The sequence below is a fragment of the Anomaloglossus baeobatrachus genome, chromosome 7 (genome assembly GCF_048569485.1).
Source record: "Anomaloglossus baeobatrachus isolate aAnoBae1 chromosome 7, aAnoBae1.hap1, whole genome shotgun sequence".
Classification (NCBI taxonomy): domain Eukaryota; kingdom Metazoa; phylum Chordata; class Amphibia; order Anura; family Aromobatidae; genus Anomaloglossus; species Anomaloglossus baeobatrachus.
In genome coordinates, this window is record NC_134359.1 from 245,586,720 (window position 1) to 245,604,380 (window position 17,661).

The following is a 17,661-nucleotide window of genomic DNA, read 5'->3' on the forward strand; positions in this document are numbered from 1 at the left end:
TATAATAATAAAATGATTCCCCTTTTTTTTTTCAACAGGATCCAGTTCTCCCAGTGTTTGAAGGAGATGATTTAAAAAGACTTGCAAAAGAAATAGACAGAGCTCGACAGTTTATCACCCAAGCAAGATCTTTCCAGTATGTTATCTATTCACATTAATGGGTCTATTTTATTAATGACCTAAAGTTTTTACAAGGTTTTTCATGCCTTCATTTAAAGAGAAACGATGTTACTTAATTTAAATATGTCAATCATTTATCAGATCTTTTATTTAAAAAAAAATATACTGCTCAAAAAAATAAAGGGAACACTAAAATACCATTTCGTTGTTTAAGTGTTCCCTTTATTTTTTGAGCAGTATATTTACAAGTTAGAATGTAACACAACAATAAAAAGGAAAATTAATAAAATCCAAGATTCCATCATGGCACACACTAGAGAGCCCTCCATGCTTTGGACACCTATGATGTAGCCTCCATCTTCGCTGTGTTTCTTCTTCTGCCTGGATTGGCAAGTGACAGCTGCTGCCAATCGCTGGCAGCAGTGATGGCCACGACTGTCACATTATCGCTGATCTCCTTGGGTACATGGGGTTAGCTGAAGATGGTTTTACAGATTTCCTTTTGAGCCGTCTTCAGTTTGTTAGAAGAGCGGCATTACTAAGTTCTTCTTTTCCTTTGTTTTATTGATCATGAGTTCTAATTAAATACCCCCAAGAAAGGCATTAGGTAAAAAGGTTAGGAAAATATGGCTAAACTTACACTACTGTCAAAGGCTTAGCCTGGAGCCTATATCAGTAGATTCTTCGTAAGTAGGATGGATGCAGGTTAGAGCCCAGAGTAAGTTAATGGGACCTGTTTGAGTAATGGATCCAGCACCGTGTTTTATGTTCAGAAATGTGAAAAACAATTGACTTTTGCCCCTATGTCCACCCATTTTTATAGGAGGTGCCCATACATAGCATTTAAATTACAAATAGTACATATGACCACCCCGTAACCACTGTATATACAGACCTCCTAAAGATTACAGACCCCAGAGTAAACCCCCCCCGCCCGTAGACAGCATTAAAAATTGCAGACCTTGAGCAAACCGCATGAAAAAATGCCAGGCACCCATAATGACTAATGTAGTTGGTGGTAAAGGAGACAAGGGACACACGGCGGAGGCAGCGGCAGAAGTGTGGTCTGCCTCATGGACATTGCATTGTATCAGTGGCAAACATCTATGACAATTCCACATGATAGTATCCATGCTGCACATACTGATACATCATACACACATTTACACATTAGGCATGCTTATACATAGTACACACATGCACACAAGCATGAATTAGATATGGACATACACATAATACCCAATTATTCACAATTACATCTTTTATGATGCACTTGTTCAGATGACCAGAACCAGAAGATTTGTTTTCTTTTTGGCTCATTCATTCATAGGTGTAAAAGTGATAACTCTTATTATTTTTACATAAGATCAATATATCAGGACCTGGGGGGTTTTTTTGCAAGATGAATTGTAGTTTTTTTTCTGTCAAATACATATAAAAAAAATGGAAAGGTTATATAAGTGTTCTGTTTGTTTTTTTCCATCCATTACAATCACGCCTTTTTTATTTACTTTTTTATTTTTTATTTTTTTTTACACAATTTACCAGTCACATATATAAACTGTTTTAGTGTATTGTACGGGTTGTTGGGATTACAGGGAGACCAAACATGTCCATGTTATTTACTGGACTGTAACATTTTTCTTTTATTCTATGATTGCATGCAGCCCCTGGGTTGCAAATAAGATATATTCTGCAGATTTTGTCTATAAATTGGAACAAAGAACAATAAAATAACACTAATGCTCACCTCTCCGGCTGCCCCGCTACTCACTGCTTGCCCACTGTTCTCTTCTTTTCTCATAGAATCATAGAATGGTAGAGTTAGAAGGGACCTCATGGGCCATCGGGTCCAACACCCTGCGAGTGCAGGCTTTCCTAAATCATCCCAGCTATGTTTATCCAGCTTCTGCTTGAAGATTCCGATTGATGGAGAGTTCACTACCTCCCGTAGTCGCCTGTTCCACTCTCTGACTGCCCTCACTGTCAGAAAGTTTTTCCTAATCTCTAATCTGAATCTCCTTCCTTTAAAGGTACTGTCACACATAACGAGATCACTAGCGAGATCGCAGCTGATTCACGGTTTCCGTGACGCAGTAGCGATCCCGTTAGCGATCTTTTTATGTGTGACACCTACCAGCGATCAAGCCCCTGCTGTGAGATCTCTAGTTGTTGCAGAATGGTCCAGGACATTTTCTTCAAAGGCGATGTCCTGCTGGGCAGGACGCATCGCTGTGTTTGACACTGTGTGACAGGGTCACAGTGACTGCTGAGATCGTTATACAGGTCGCTACTGCGATCTGTATTGTTCTGCATCGCTGGTAAGATCTGATTGTGTGACATCTCACCTGCGACCTCCCAGCGACTTACCTGCGATCCCTATCAGGTCGCATCGTTTTTGGGATCGCTGGTAAGTCGTTGTGTGTGACTGGGCCTTAAGTTTCATCCCATTGCTTCTTGTATTTCCTTATGTTAATGAGAATAGGGTAGTTCCCTCTGCACTGTGACTATCTTTCAGATATTTGTAGACCGCTATTAAGTCTCCTCTCAGCCTTCTCTTTTTCAATCTAAACATCCCTAGTTCTTTTAGCCGTTCTTCATTTTCCGGCACCACATCTCTGGCCTCTTCACTATAGGCCAGGACTTCCGGTTGTGTTCAGGCCTTGGAAGTCACTGCGTGTTGTAACATTACAGTGCCATAATGTACAACTGTACATAACATCATCAGAATGAAAAGAGTCGTATGTATTAATATCACATAATAAACAATAGCTGATTCCTTGTTGTTTATACCAGGTCTCTGATACTGGAGAAACAGATGTCTGCCTCTAGAGACGTGTCATTGGAAGGAAGTGATGTTTCAGGTAAGAATCAAAATCAGATTTCCAACAGGATGGAACAGGATTTTCATATTGCTGAAATACTCTGTGACATTGTAATGTTGTTTTTTTTGTCCCTTTCAGTATTCTGGGATCTTTTAGTATTGGATAATGTACCTTTAAATTCTGAGTGATTCATGCCTTGTTATATCAAAGTATAAAGAACAAATAAGGTAGCAAATTCAAGGATCGAGAAAAATCTTCAAATATTACTTCATGATAGTAATCAAATTAAAATTGACATGCTGGTAGTGAAATAACTACTGATACAGTTATGGCACTAGTTGTGCACTTTGTTATAGAGCATAGATGTGTGCTCTATGACTAAGGGCGGCTTTGCACGTTGCGACATCGCAAGCCGATGCTGCGATGTCGCACGCGATAGTCCCCGCCCCCGTCGCAGGTACGATATCGTGTGATAGCTGGCGTAGCGAAAATGATCGCTACGCCAGCTTCACATGCACTCACCTGCCCTGCGACTGTCGCTCTGGCCGGCAACCCGCCTCCTTCCTAAGGGGGCAGGTCGTGCGGCGTCACAGCGACGTCACACGGCAGGCGGCCAATAGCGGCGGAGGGGCGGAGATGAGCAGGATGTAAACATCCCGCCCACCTCCTTCCTTCCGCATATCCTACGGAAGCCGTGGTGACACCGGTAGGAGATGTTCCTCGCTCCTGCGGCTTCACACACAGCGATGTGTGCTGCCGCAGGAGCGAGGAACAACATCGGACCGTCGCGTCAGCGTAATTATGGATTACGCCGACGCTGCACCGATGATACGATTACGACGATTTTGCGCTCGTTAATCGTATCATCTAGGATTTACACAGTACGATGTCGCATGCAATGCCGGATGTGCGTCACTTTCAATTTGACCCCACCGACATCACACCTGCGATGTCGTAGTGTGCAAAGCCCGCCTAAGGCTAAGGACACACGGGCATTACTGCGAGTGTATCGCATGACATTCGGGCTCCCGCTCTGTTGCGACTGTAAGCCGAGTGTCATACCACTGTGCTGCGATCTTGCGATCGCAGCACAGCTACGGAGAAGAGGGAGGGATTAATCACCCTATCTCCTCCATTATCAGCTGATCCGTATATTGCACTGCACTCCAGTGTCATGCGAGTGCAGTGCAATGTTTCTCTCGCACCCATAAACTTGTATGGGTGCGAGTGAAAACGAATCGGATTCCACCCGTAGCATGCTGTAATTGTTTTCTCGGTCCGACTAGGGCTGAGCAAAAAATTGCTCATGGGAGTGATGCCATAGAGTAACATGGGTCCGAGTGGAATGCGATTTCTTATCACATTCCACTCGCTGCATTTTACTCGCCGTGTGTCCTTAGCCTAAGGGCAACTAGCGCCAGAAATCCACGAGGGTGATTATTTCACTACCAGCATGTGGATTTTAATTTGGTTTCTATCATGGAATAAAGTTTGAAAATGTTTGAGTGAAAAGAGGGAACGGCTGCGGCACTTTCATCCGATAAAGCAGTAAATTTTATAAAAGTCCATTAAAAGGATCCATTTGAGAACTTAAAACCTGACTCGTTTTTGATGCAGCAAGCGCCCCTAATCATAGCATGTCATTTGACTCGCCAGAAACTCAGCAGGTTTTAACTTGTCATATGGATCCTTTTGATGGACTTTAATAAAATGTATTCATTTTATCGGCTGGAGGTGCGGAATCGTTCCATCTTATCACTTGTGTGTTGGCGGCTGTGCTTCTCCGGCTGGACTTGGCACCCTCAGATTTGAAGATCTCAGTGGCTATTTCACTGCTGACGTGGTGAGCTCCATATTTTTCAATTTTTTGAAATTTTTTTATCGATTCTTGGACATGCCTACCCTACTTTTTTCACGTTTTTCTCTGTCAGTGGCACTCACTATTATACTGATAGGATTCATCATTGTATACACGGTGAGCAACGACTATATATTTTTTTTTTTTAAATTCTTTATTTTAAAGACCGACTCGAGAACATACAAAATAACAACTGCGCCACAAAGAGCAGAATAACAGATTTCAAATATTTGACATTGACATGTAGCCCACCCTTCCTCTCCCCTGTACATATCCAGTTACTGCAACTGCTCGAGTCAGGCCCAGTTTAATCCTTTTATGAACCAACCCAACAAGGGCAGAATACAGAACATACATAGAAAGAGAAGGCAAAGCCCAAAAGAATTTAGAACAGGAAAAGAGAAAGAGGAAGAAAGGGAAATGAAGGGGAGGGGAGAATAGGAGAAGATAGGGGACAAAGAAGTGAAAGGAAGGGAAAGCGAGAGAAGAGAGGAGAAAGAGAAGAGAACAAAACAAAAAAAAAAAAAAAAAAAAAAGGGGGGTGGAGGGGGGGGGGAGAGTGCTCCTCCAGAGCCTCACAGCAGCCGTGGAGCAGCGAGTAATCTGGCGTAATCCGCCGAGTAAGTGAACTCCAACCATGGGAACCAGGTCCTACGAAAACCTTCCTGACTGTCATTGAGAGAGGATGTCAGGTCCTCCATGTGCCTTAGGTCGTTAACCCTTGAAACCCACTGTGCCAATGTGGGGGGGGTAGAAGACTTCCAGCCCAGCGGGATGCACGACCTGGCGGCCATTACCAGACATCTAAGCAAAGAACGCTTGTATCTATGAGCCGGGAGTTCCGAAAGCTGTAAAATAAACAGTTCCGGACCCAGTGTCTCAGCCGTGCCGGTCACCAGTCTAATTACCTCCCTCACTCCTGACCAAAACCGTTGCAAGGAAGGGTGTCACAAACCACCGGGGGGGTCACTCAGAAATCCCCCGCGCTGGCTACCAGTACGTCACAATCGGGGGGTAACAAGTGGGGGTCACCCCTACTTTATACCTCCCGACCGACAGACAGAGCACGTGACGCGCTCTCTAGCGCCCCTCTTATAGTCAGGCCAATTATGGAATTGCCCGACAATAAGCAAGGAGGCCGCTATACTACTTATGCCGATTATTGAAGGGTCCCCGGTGAGAGTAAGGTATATATTCCCCCGACCTCCGCGGGCGGAATATATAATATCTTCCCGAATCTCACTGGCCTCCCCACAATAATCCTTGGCACAACTCGCTGCCACCAACCGCTTCACGGTAACTATTAGCCGAACACACAGACGTGGGATTCAAGATCGAGATAACAGAACAGCCCAAGATTAATTATATAATTTAATCGCCTAAAGCACACTAGAAACTACAATATATACAATAGGGAATCTACAGAATATACAGTTATGTCAGAGTACAGCTACAATCAAAGCATGGGTTACAAACAGGCATACACAGTTCCAGCAGTTACCTTGTTGCGTCTGGCCACAGGGGGGCGCTGTAGACCAGGTTTCCAGGAACTCCCACAGATGTTTCCTACACGTGCCCCCAGCGAGAAGAACCTTGGAAAATGGCCGAAGCAGGGTTATCAACCTGGGCCAATCCAGGTCCCCTCCTACCTTAGTGACCTCACAGGGAGCACTGCTCCACCCCTGGCTGGAGTTATGGACAAATTCACAACATGGAATATGGGCCTTAACTTTGCCTGGGAGCGTCGTAGGCGGACGCCAATGCTCTCATTGTGACAGTTATGAATTTAGCTACAGAACGAGGGGACTCATGACCTGTCTGCCAGTTCCCCATTGGCTGATATCACGCCTGGGGCATTTCCCAAGCTCCCCCTTCCATAAAAAAGGTGTGCCAGCATCGTCCGCCTGCGCAAACACCATTTTTATGGTTGCCATATTTATCGGAGATATGGCTTGCGAGATATGAACCATTTTTTACTGGAGTCGTTCTGTCTGGCTACTTCCAAGCCTTGCTAATGAGATACAACTCTTGTTACAGGGTGACGGCAGGGAGCCATCCTGTGTCCATTGTCCGCACATCATCTCATCTCCATATCAGAGGAGATGGCTGTTGGAGGTGTAAGTGGGATGTGACACCTTCACAGATGCTGGACATTTGGGCACAAGAAGGGAGGGGGGCACTGCCAGGGAGTGATGAGAGCAATTATGACTTCTAGTCATAATTCCTCTTCATATCCCAGGATTTACCACACACCTCCCCCCTTTTGAGGGCGCTAGGGGGCAGCACACTCCGGTGTTCCCCCGTGCGCCCGTCCGCGACCTCTCCTTGTCGGGACAGCCCGTCTGCGTTACCGTGGTCACGGCCCCTTTTGTGGCAAATGGTGAAGTCGTATTGCTGGAGCGCAAGGCTCCATCGCAACAATCGCCCATTCGTCCCAGAGACGGTGTGCAACCAGCTGAGGGGATTGTGGTCCGTCTCCACGATGAAGTGGCGCCCGTATAGATAGGGTTGCAGACGCTGCAGGGCCCACACTATGGCCAGGCACTCCTTCTCCATTGTAGAATAGGCCACTTCCCTTGGTAACAGCTTCCTGCTCAGGTACAAGACTGGGTGCTCTTGGCTCGCAGAGTCCACCTGGCTGAGCACCGCACCGAGGCCGAAGTCACTGGCGTCGGTCTGTACTACAAACGGCCGCGTGAAGTCGGCTGCCTGTAGCACGGGCGGGCTGGACAGGGCGTCCTTTAGGGCCCGGAAGGCTGTCTCGCAGTCCATTGTCCAATCGACTGCAGAGGGCAGCTTCTTCTTGGTGAGGTCCGTCAAGGGCTTTGCCAGGCTACTATAGCATGGAACAAACCTCCTATAGTACCCAGCGGTCCCCAAGAAGGACATCACCTGCTTCTTGGTCCTGGGGGTGGGCCAGGATGCGATGGCCTCCACTTTCTCAGGCTCGGGCTTCAGCGTTCCCCCACCTACCCGGTGACCGAGGTACTGGACCTCGCTCATGGCCAGCTGACACTTTCCCAGGCTTGATGGTCAAACCTGCCCGGTGGATCCGCCTGAGCACCTGTGCTAGATGCTCTAGGTGGTCCTCCCAGGTGGGACTGAAGACGGCAATGTCATCCAGGTACGCGGCCGCGTACCCTTCAAGTCCCTTGAGCAGGGTGTTGACCATCCGCTGGAAAGTGGCAGGGGCATTCCTCATCCCGAATGGCATCACCGTGGACTCGTACAGTCCAAATGGGGTAATAAAGGCAGAGCGTTCCCTGGCCTTGCGAGTCAGGGGGATCTGCCAATATCCCCGGCTCAGATCCATGATGGTCAGGTACTGAGCCCCGGCCAACTGATCGAGCAGGTCATCGATGCGTGGCATTGGGTACGCATCGGCGACCGTGACCGCATTGAGCCCCCTGTAGTCCACGCAGAACCGAGTGGTTCGGTCCTTCTTAGGGACGAGGACTACAGGCGAGGCCCAAGCGCTGTTGGATGCCTGGATCACCCCCAGGTTCAGCATCTCGTCAATCTCCTGGCGCATGTGTTGCTGCACCTCCAGGGAGACCCGATATGCTGAACGCCGGATCGGGGGATGATCCCCAGTGTCCACGTGATGGACAGCCAAGTCAGTCCTTCCGGGCTGGTTGGTAAACAACCCCCGGAAGAGGAGGAGGGTGGCCCACAGCTGGGACCGTTGGTCCTCCAAGAGCTGGTGGCCAACCTCCACATCCTCAATGGATCCGCCTGCCCTAACCTGGGCTAGCATATCCAGGAGGGTTTCCGCTTCTCCCTCCTCGGGCAGGTTGCACACGGGGAGCGCACATGCCTCCCGCTCATGATGTGCCTTCATCATGTTCACATGGAAGGGCTTCCGCCTTCCACGGGCAGGGTCCAGGGTGACCAGGTACGTCACAGGGTTGAGCTGCTGGTACACGAGGTATGGGCCTTCCCAGGCTGCCTGAAGCTTGTCCTGTGGTACGGGGACCAGTACCCACACCTTTTGACCCACTTGGTAGGTCCTCTCACAAGCGTTCTGGTCGTACCAACGCTTCTGATCGGCCTGGGCTTGAGCCATATTGTCGTGTACCAGTTGCGTCAAGGCCTGCATTTTGTCCCGGAAGCGCATGACATACTCGATAACCGACACTCCAGGGGTGGCCAAATCCCCTTCCCAAGCCTCTTTCACCAGAGCCAGGGGGCCCCGCACACGTCGCCCGTACAGGAGCTCAAACGGTGAGAATCCTGTTGAGGCCTGTGGAACCTCCCGGTAAGCAAATAACAGGTGTGGGAGATACCGCTCCCAGTCACGCCCATGGGAGTCGACCAACATCTTAAGCATCTGCTTTAAGGTGCCATTGAACCGCTCGCACAGGCCATTAGTCTGTGGATGGTACGGGCTGGCCACCAGATGTCGCACCTGGACTTGCTTACAGAGGGTCTCCATCAGCTGGGACATGAATTGGGTCCCCCGGTCGGTGAGCATTTCCTGGGGAAAACCCACTCGGGAGAAAATCTCCAGCAATGCGGTGGCCACCTTGTCAGCCCGAATGGACGACAAGGCCACTGCTTCTGGGTACCGGGTGGCATAGTCCACTACCGTCAGTATGAAGCGTTTCCCGGAGCTGCTGGGGATGGCCAGCGGGCCGACCAGATCCACAGCCACCCTCCTGAAAGGCTCATCGATGATGGGCAGAGATACCAGTGGGGCTTTGGGGCGTGGCCCCGCCTTCCCCACTCTCTGACAGGTTTCACACGAACGGCAGTAGGCAGCCACATCGGCCCCCATTTTTGGCCAGTAGAAATGCTGGTTTAACCTGGCCTTGGTCTTAGCGATCCCTAGGTGTCCGGCCATCGGAATCTCATGTGCGATCCGCAACAACTCCGTCCGGAACGGATAGGGTACCACCAACTGTCGGTCCCTGGGCCACGCCTCCGGTGAACCCTGCTGGACCGTGGCCCGGTACAGCCGTCCTTGGTCCCAGACCACTCGCTCCGGGTCCGAGTCCGAGGGAGGCTGTGCCGCCTGCTCCTTTAGAGCTTTCAGGCTGTCATCAGCTTCTAACGCTGCCTGAAACCCCTGACTAGATGTGGCCAGAATCGACGAGACTGTCACATCTTCGGTCAGTACCCCGGGACCTGTGTCCTGGCCTCCACCTGACTCGGCTGCCACTTGGTCAGAAGGGGAAGAGCTATCGGACCTCCGGGAGGCCCCTTGGCTTCCAGCACTCCCACTGCGGGTGACAGCGGCCACAGCCGCTGCGACCGTGGGTCGTGCCTGCTCCTCCTCCGTTCCTGACCAAGTCGCCGGTTCAGGCAGACCTACCTGGCTTCCTGACACCCCGGTTGTGGGGGAACCCTGCACCGAGATCTTACCTGGGAGCACTTCCGCTCCTGGACCGGCCCCAATCTCACCTGCCTGTTCCCCCCCTGCAGCAACAGAACCCCGCTGTGAAATCTCTGGGGACCCCACATTTGCTGTGGTAGCCCCCACCCCACACACTGGTCCTCCCCCTGCAGCACCCTGCTCTCTGCTTATCCCTGCAGAGGGCAGCAGATCCCAGCTCACAGGCTGGTTACTTGTAGAGGCATTGTCACACCTTTCTCTGACCCCCTCCCCTGTCACAGCTGCAGCTGCGTGTGTGTCTATGGTGTCTGTGCAAGCAGAAATATCAGAGTTCACTCCCTCCTCCCTTACATCATTCATAGATAACACATTAACATTGTCCGGAGGCACGTCAGCACTGGCTGAAGGTTCAGCCTTTGGGGCGGGGCCAAACTGGGAGGTTATTTGCCCCAAATCTGTCCCAAGTAGCACGTTTGCAGGGATCCGATCAGTTACCCCCACCTCCCTCACCCCTCGCCCTGCGCCCCAGTCCACATAAATGTCAGCAACAGGCAGCGCCGGGTCAATGCCTCCAATCCCGGAGACAGCGAGGGTTTTTCCAGGGATCAAGTCTTGGGGGGACACCATCTCAGGCCGCACCAGAGTCACCTCCGAGGCGCTGTCTCGCAGTCCTATGGTCACAGACTGGCCGACGGTGACAGGTTGGAAGCTGTCCAGGGACCTACCACCACCCCCACCCACACAATACACCTTGGGCGGCCCTTGGGACGGGGACGGAGCCGGGGCCTTGGGACGCTGAGGGCACATGGCCTTGAAGTGTCCAGGTAGGTTGCACTGGTGGCACCGTCTTGGTTCTGCCACGGGCCTGGAGAGGGGAGTTGAGGGGGACACCCCCTGCAGTCTAGGGGCAGGTGGGGCAGTCGCAGAGTTCATCTTACCCCCTCTCCAGGTGCTGCTGGTGGCTGCTCTCCTGGCTTCAGGAGCCCGATTGTTGGTGTAGTCATCTGCCAGGGCAGCTGTAGCCGTGGATCCCTTTGGCTTCTGGTCTCGGATGAACTGGCGGAGATCCTCAGGGCAGTTCCACAAGAGTTGCTCCGTGATGAACAAGTCCAGGATCTCCGGTCCGGTGGAAAGCTGCAGGCCTTGGGTCCAGTGGTCGGCAGCTCGGGCAAGTGCCCGCCGGTGGTCAGCCCAGGAGTCCTTTGGTCCCTTCTGCAGCGTCCGGAACTTCTTGCGGTAGGACTCCGGGGTGAGGTTGTACTGTTGGATCAGGGCCCGCTTGATGGTGTCGTAGCCCTGATCCGCCTCAGCAGGCAAGTCCCCAAGGATATCCAGGGCCTTACCCCTTAAACGGGGGGTCAGGTATTTGGCCCACTGGTCCTTGTTCAGATGATGCTGCAAGCAAGTCCGTTCAAAAGCAGTCAAGAAAGAGTCCAAGTCTCCATCCTTCTCCAGCACTGGGAAGTCCTCAACACGGACCTGTGGAAGTTTGGTGTCTGGAAGGTCACGGGTGGCTGATGAGGGCCGGAGCTGAGCTAGCTGCAGCTGGTAGTTACGCTCTGCCTGGCGCTCTTCACGCGCTGCTTGCCGCTCACGCTCGGCCATGAGTTCCTTGTAGCCCTCCCGGTCTCCAGCCTGGCGTAGGGCCATAGCCATTTGAAGAAGGCTATCCGAGCCTCCCAGGCTCGGTGGAATGGCACGTGGTGATCTGCGGCCCGCTGCGGAGCCTGGTGCTTCACTGTCCATTGCAGAGCGGAGGGCTGGCGTCTGGCTCGTTGAGGACCCTTGGGCGAGCTGCTCCTCATCTTGTCCAGCAGTGCCCGGTTGTGCAATGTCCTCTGCAGAGCTGTTTTCTGGCGTCGAGCTCCTGGAGGACTCGTGGGCAACCTCCTCATTACTGCCCACAGCACCGTCCTCCCTCTCTTCGGCTCCTGCTTTAGCATTGGCCAGTTGCATAGCTCTGCTCCTGGTGCCATCAGCCATTCTTGCAGACTTTTGGTCACTGACACAGAACTGACACCTGATGCCTCCACACACCTTACAGTATCTGCACTCTGACACTCTAGTGTTGAGCTAGTCTGAAGACCCCAGCAGCCACAGCTGCTGCAGGCAGTCTTTAGTGTCTGGGAGTATGGGTCTCACACTCACACACACTATTATCTCGATCCCACCGCTATGCCACCAATATGTCACAAACCACCGGGGGGGTCACTCAGAAATCCCCCGCGCTGGCTACCAGTACGTCACAATCGGGGGGTAACAAGTGGGGGTCACCCCTACTTTATACCTCCCGACCGACAGACAGAGCACGTGACGCGCTCTCTAGCGCCCCTCTTATAGTCAGGCCAATTATGGAATTGCCCGACAATAAGCAAGGAGGCCGCTATACTACTTATGCCGATTATTGAAGGGTCCCCGGTGAGAGTAAGGTATATATTCCCCCGACCTCCGCGGGCGGAATATATAATATCTTCCCGAATCTCACTGGCCTCCCCACAATAATCCTTGGCACAACTCGCTGCCACCAACCGCTTCACGGTAACTATTAGCCGAACACACAGACGTGGGATTCAAGATCGAGATAACAGAACAGCCCAAGATTAATTATATAATTTAATCGCCTAAAGCACACTAGAAACTACAATATATACAATAGGGAATCTACAGAATATACAGTTATGTCAGAGTACAGCTACAATCAAAGCATGGGTTACAAACAGGCATACACAGTTCCAGCAGTTACCTTGTTGCGTCTGGCCACAGGGGGGCGCTGTAGACCAGGTTTCCAGGAACTCCCACAGATGTTTCCTACACGTGCCCCCAGCGAGAAGAACCTTGGAAAATGGCCGAAGCAGGGTTATCAACCTGGGCCAATCCAGGTCCCCTCCTACCTTAGTGACCTCACAGGGAGCACTGCTCCACCCCTGGCTGGAGTTATGGACAAATTCACAACATGGAATATGGGCCATAACTTTGCCTGGGAGCGTCGTAGGCGGACGCCAATGCTCTCATTGTGACAGTTATGAATTTAGCTACAGAACGAGGGGACTCATGACCTGTCTGCCAGTTCCCCATTGGCTGATATCACGCCTGGGGCATTTCCCAAGCTCCCCCTTCCATAAAAAAGGTGTGCCAGCATCGTCCGCCTGCGCAAACACCATTTTTATGGTTGCCATATTTATCGGAGATATGGCTTGCGAGATATGAACCATTTTTTACTGGAGTCGTTCTGTCTGGCTACTTCCAAGCCTTGCTAATGAGATACAACTCTTGTTACAGGGTGACGGCAGGGAGCCATCCTGTGTCCATTGTCCGCACATCATCTCATCTCCATATCAGAGGAGATGGCTGTTGGAGGTGTAAGTGGGATGTGACACCTTCACAGATGCTGGACATTTGGGCACAAGAAGGGAGGGGGGCACTGCCAGGGAGTGATGAGAGCAATTATGACTTCTAGTCATAATTCCTCTTCATATCCCAGGATTTACCTCACAAAGGGCAAGACCAAAAGATGTGCACGTAATCACCCTCCCCCGAGCCACACCTCCAGCAAACGGGATCGACTGAGGGGAATATCCTATGAAGTCTGGTCGGGACTCTATACCACCTGGTCAACAGTTTGAAGTTGGCCTCCAACATTCTGGAACTGATCGAAGTTTTATGTGCCATCATTAGGACGTTGTTTCGTTGCGTGTCTGATAGGGCCGTCCCAAGGTCCCTTTCCCACTGCCGCAAATAAACCGGGGTGGGCAAATCTCCCGGGTCTGATAGCAAATTGTATGCCAGGGAAAGTGAGTGCCGCAGGGCCCCCTCTCCCAAGCACAATTTTTCGAATCTTGTGAGAGGCCCAGCATACCGGGCGAAGCAGGGAAGGGAGCTCAAGAAATGCCTCAACTGCATGGCCCTCCATCTCCCCAGGGGGTCCGGAGGCAGGAGACCACATATATCCGAAAGAGATAGCCAGTCACCCTCCTCTCCCATCTGGTAAGCTCTGAATCTGCCCCCCTGTACCCAACTCCGAAAAACTGGGTCCGAGAGGCCAGGACGGAAATCCGGATCTCCTATAATTGGTGACATGGGGGAAGGCAACAGCAGGAGGAGGCGCCGAACCTCTCCCCTCGAACAGCATTCCAGAGTAGCGCCAATGGTGGGGTGAGATCTCAGAGAGGCCGGGAAAAAACTCCCGACCCAAGGCATGGCCGGTAAATGCACCTCCGAGAAGCTCTGTTCCAGGGCGACCCATGGTTTCATCCTAGAGTGACGGCACCAGTCCAGAACCCTAACCATATGTGTGGCCCAGTAATATTTTTTCATATCAGGTATTCCCAGCCCTCCCCTACGCTTAGGTCTGCACAATAGGGAACAGGAAAGTCTCGCCGGCTTATTCGCCCAGATAAATTTAGTATATAGTGAGGCCAATTCCTTGAAAAAAGAGCTCGGGATCTTAATTGGCAGAGCCTGGAAGAGGTAAAGAAGTCGTAGTAATATGTTCATCTTCAATATTGCACACCTCCCAAACCATGTGAAAAGACCCCTCGCCCAGTTTGTGCAGTCTGTTCTAATGGACTGCAGGAGAGGGAGATAGTTCAGCTTATATAGTTGGCTATTGTCCGCTGCCAGCTGGACCCCCAGGTACCTCAGAGAGTGATTAGCCCACTTAAACCCGAACGCCGATTGAAGCGAAATAACATGATCTTGGGGGAGAGATACATTCATAGCCTCCGATTTTGACATGTTAATTCTAAAATTAGAAAGAGAGGAGTATGTTTCCAGCTCTCTCAGTAAATTGGGCAGGGAGACCCGAGGATTGGTAATAAAGAAAAGTAAATCGTCCGCGTACGCCGCGATTTTGTAGGTGGAACCCGCAACTGTAGGGCCAGAAATGTCAATGTTACCTCTAATTCGGCTAAGCAGGGGTTCCAGGGTCAGGATAAAGATCAGGGGTGAGAGGGGGCATCCCTGCCTTGTGCCGTTAAGAATGGAAAATCTATCTGAAAGGAGACCGTTCACCCTGACCGCGGCAGAGGGGTTGCTATACAGAGAGCATATCCACCTGAGCATCATCCTCCCCAACCCCACCTCCCGCAGAACCTCCTTCATGAATATCCAATTGACTCTGTCGAACGCTTTTTCTGCGTCGGTCGACAAGAGCATCAGGGGCAACCCTTCCGAATTAGCCCTGTGGATTAAGTTCAGCGCCTTAGTGGTGTTGTCCCTCGCTTCCCTTCCCATCATGAACCCAGCCTGGTCAGGGTGGACAATCCCCCCCAGCAATGGAGAGAGTCTCTCTGATAATATTCTGGTGAAGAGCTTCAAGTCTGTGTTGAGGAGGGAGATGGGTCGGTAAATAGAACAAGAGGTAGGGTCTTTACCCTCTTTAGGAATGACTACTATATTAGCGGCCAGAGAGTCTCTCGGCAAGTGGACTTTTTCGGAGAGTGAGATATTGTTAAAGGCCGAGAGAAATGGGGGGAGCAGCATGGAGCCCATCTTTTTGTAGTAAAGCAGGGGGAAGCCATCCGGGCCAGGGGCCTTACCAGTAGGGGAATTTTTAATTGCAGCCCAGTACTCCTCCTCTGAAATGGGTCTTTCCATGGCGTCCGCATCCTCCGGTTTAAGGTGTTTCAAACCGGAGTTTGAAATGTACTTCTGGATACGCTGCCGTAGTTCCGTCCTGGCCCTCTCCGACCGCCCCCCATCTATTGAGTAGAGAGAGGAGTAAAAGTCTTTAAAGGCGGAGGCTATGTCTTTCGGAAGAGTGGCCCACCTGTCGCCAGAAATGTGCACTCTAGGAACATAGCCCCTCGCCCTCTGGATCCGGAGGGCCCTAGCCAGGGTCCTGCCACTTTTATTGCCATATTCATAGAAATGCCGCCTGCACTTAGCTAGCACTCCCTTGGCCTTTTGATATAATAGGGACCTGAGTTCCTCCCTCTTCCTGGCCAGATTGACGCCCACGTTCCCTCCCAGAGACCCCTTATGTACTGCTTCCAACTCCCTTATGTCTGCTAGGAGAGATGTAACCTCAGCTTCCCGTTCCCTTTTCAGACGGGCCCCATGTTTAATGAATAATCCCCTCACAACACATTTGTGAGCTTCCCACACAATGTTGGGGGACATCCCCTCCCCCCCACTACAGTCAAAATATTCCGTCAGGGCCTCCCTTATTTCTTGCATTGTCACCGGCTCATTGAGTAGCGAGGTGTTCAATATCCACTGACCCTGCCTCCCGATGGGACATTCAAGGGACAGAGTGACCGTGATCAGCGCGTGATCAGAGAAAGATATGCACTCAATTGAAGCATCCACCAGAGAGTGTAGGTCCCCATGTTTAATAAAAAAGAGGTCCAACCTAGAATAGCAGTCGTGCGCTGCAGAATAAAATGAAAAGTCTTTGTCTGATGGGTGCAGCAACCGCCAAGTGTCTATCAGTTGGTGGTCATGTAGTCCCCGTCTCATCCGCCGCAGCGTCATGTGTGGCATACCGGACACCCCTTTTGAACTGTCTCTCAACGGTTCCAACACTACATTAAAGTCACCCCCGAGAACCAGAGTGCCCTCCGAGAATTCCTCTATCTTCTCAAGGTACCGCAACAAGGTGGGACATTGGCCCGCATTAGGCAAGTATACTGCCACGAATGTGAATAACTGAGTAGCTATGCGTCCCTTGAGCATCATAAGCCTACCCAGGTCGTCTGTCTGAGAGTCTAACAATTCCCAAGGGAGCTTACTGGACATGAGGATGCTCGTTCCCCTAGATCTAGGATCAGGGGAGGGTGAGTGGTGCATAATGGGGTACCTTCTGTCCGAGAGTCTGTAAGGTTTAGCTTCACAGTAATGTGTCTCTTGGAGGAAGGCTACCTGGATTCGGTTTTTCCAAAGAAGGTTCAGCAGGATAGACCGTTTCTCCGGGCTATGAAGGCCCTTGACATTCAGTGAGCCCACCCGCAGTTCGGCCTGCCTCTGTTTCGCCATTCTCTGTCGCGAGACCCTAGAGGAGCAAACCAAAAAAGAAGAGGGGAAGGGGGAAGGAGAAAAAAAAAAAAAAGGGAAAAGCTGGTAAAAAGAGAGGAGGGGTAGAAAAAGTAGGAAGTAGCTGAGACCCTTTAGCAGGGGGAAGAGAGAGAGGCAAAAAGTTCAGAGAAGAGAACAAGAAAGTGGAAAAGCAGCAGGACTGCCGCTCGCAGTACCAGGGACCAGCCCAGGGACTACTAAGGAAAAGATAGGGACAAGAACTGACATGCGACCAGAGCGCATACCCGCGCCCCTCTTATTAGCACTAAATGACCCCTCTCCCCGACGGAGAGGAAGGGTCAGCCGGTTAACCACCCACACACCCAACCACCCAGGATGAACTCGGTAAAGAAAAACATCCCCCCCCCACCCCCGAACCTAAACTAGACATTGCCATAGAAATAGAATTTTCAAAAACTTTAGACAATAAACTATGTCCAGAGAAAACTAGCCCAAGGCCAGGACTCCTGCTTAGGAGTCGTAGAGACGAAAGAGAGCCTCCCAGCTCC

At 51.0% G+C, this 17,661-nt stretch overlaps 1 protein-coding gene across 2 annotated transcripts in view; it reads left to right on the forward strand.

Moving 5' to 3' along the window:
• The window catches only part of VWA3A (von Willebrand factor A domain containing 3A), a 223,666-nt gene that overhangs the window by 193,007 nt on the left and 12,998 nt on the right, over positions 1-17,661 (forward strand). For both annotated transcript variants that reach the window (XM_075318003.1, XM_075318002.1), the window contains exons 32-33: positions 39-136; positions 2,917-2,984. In XM_075318003.1, coding sequence (XP_075174118.1) covers positions 39-136; positions 2,917-2,984 — 166 coding nt within the window. The remainder of the gene's footprint in view (positions 1-38; positions 137-2,916; positions 2,985-17,661) is intronic.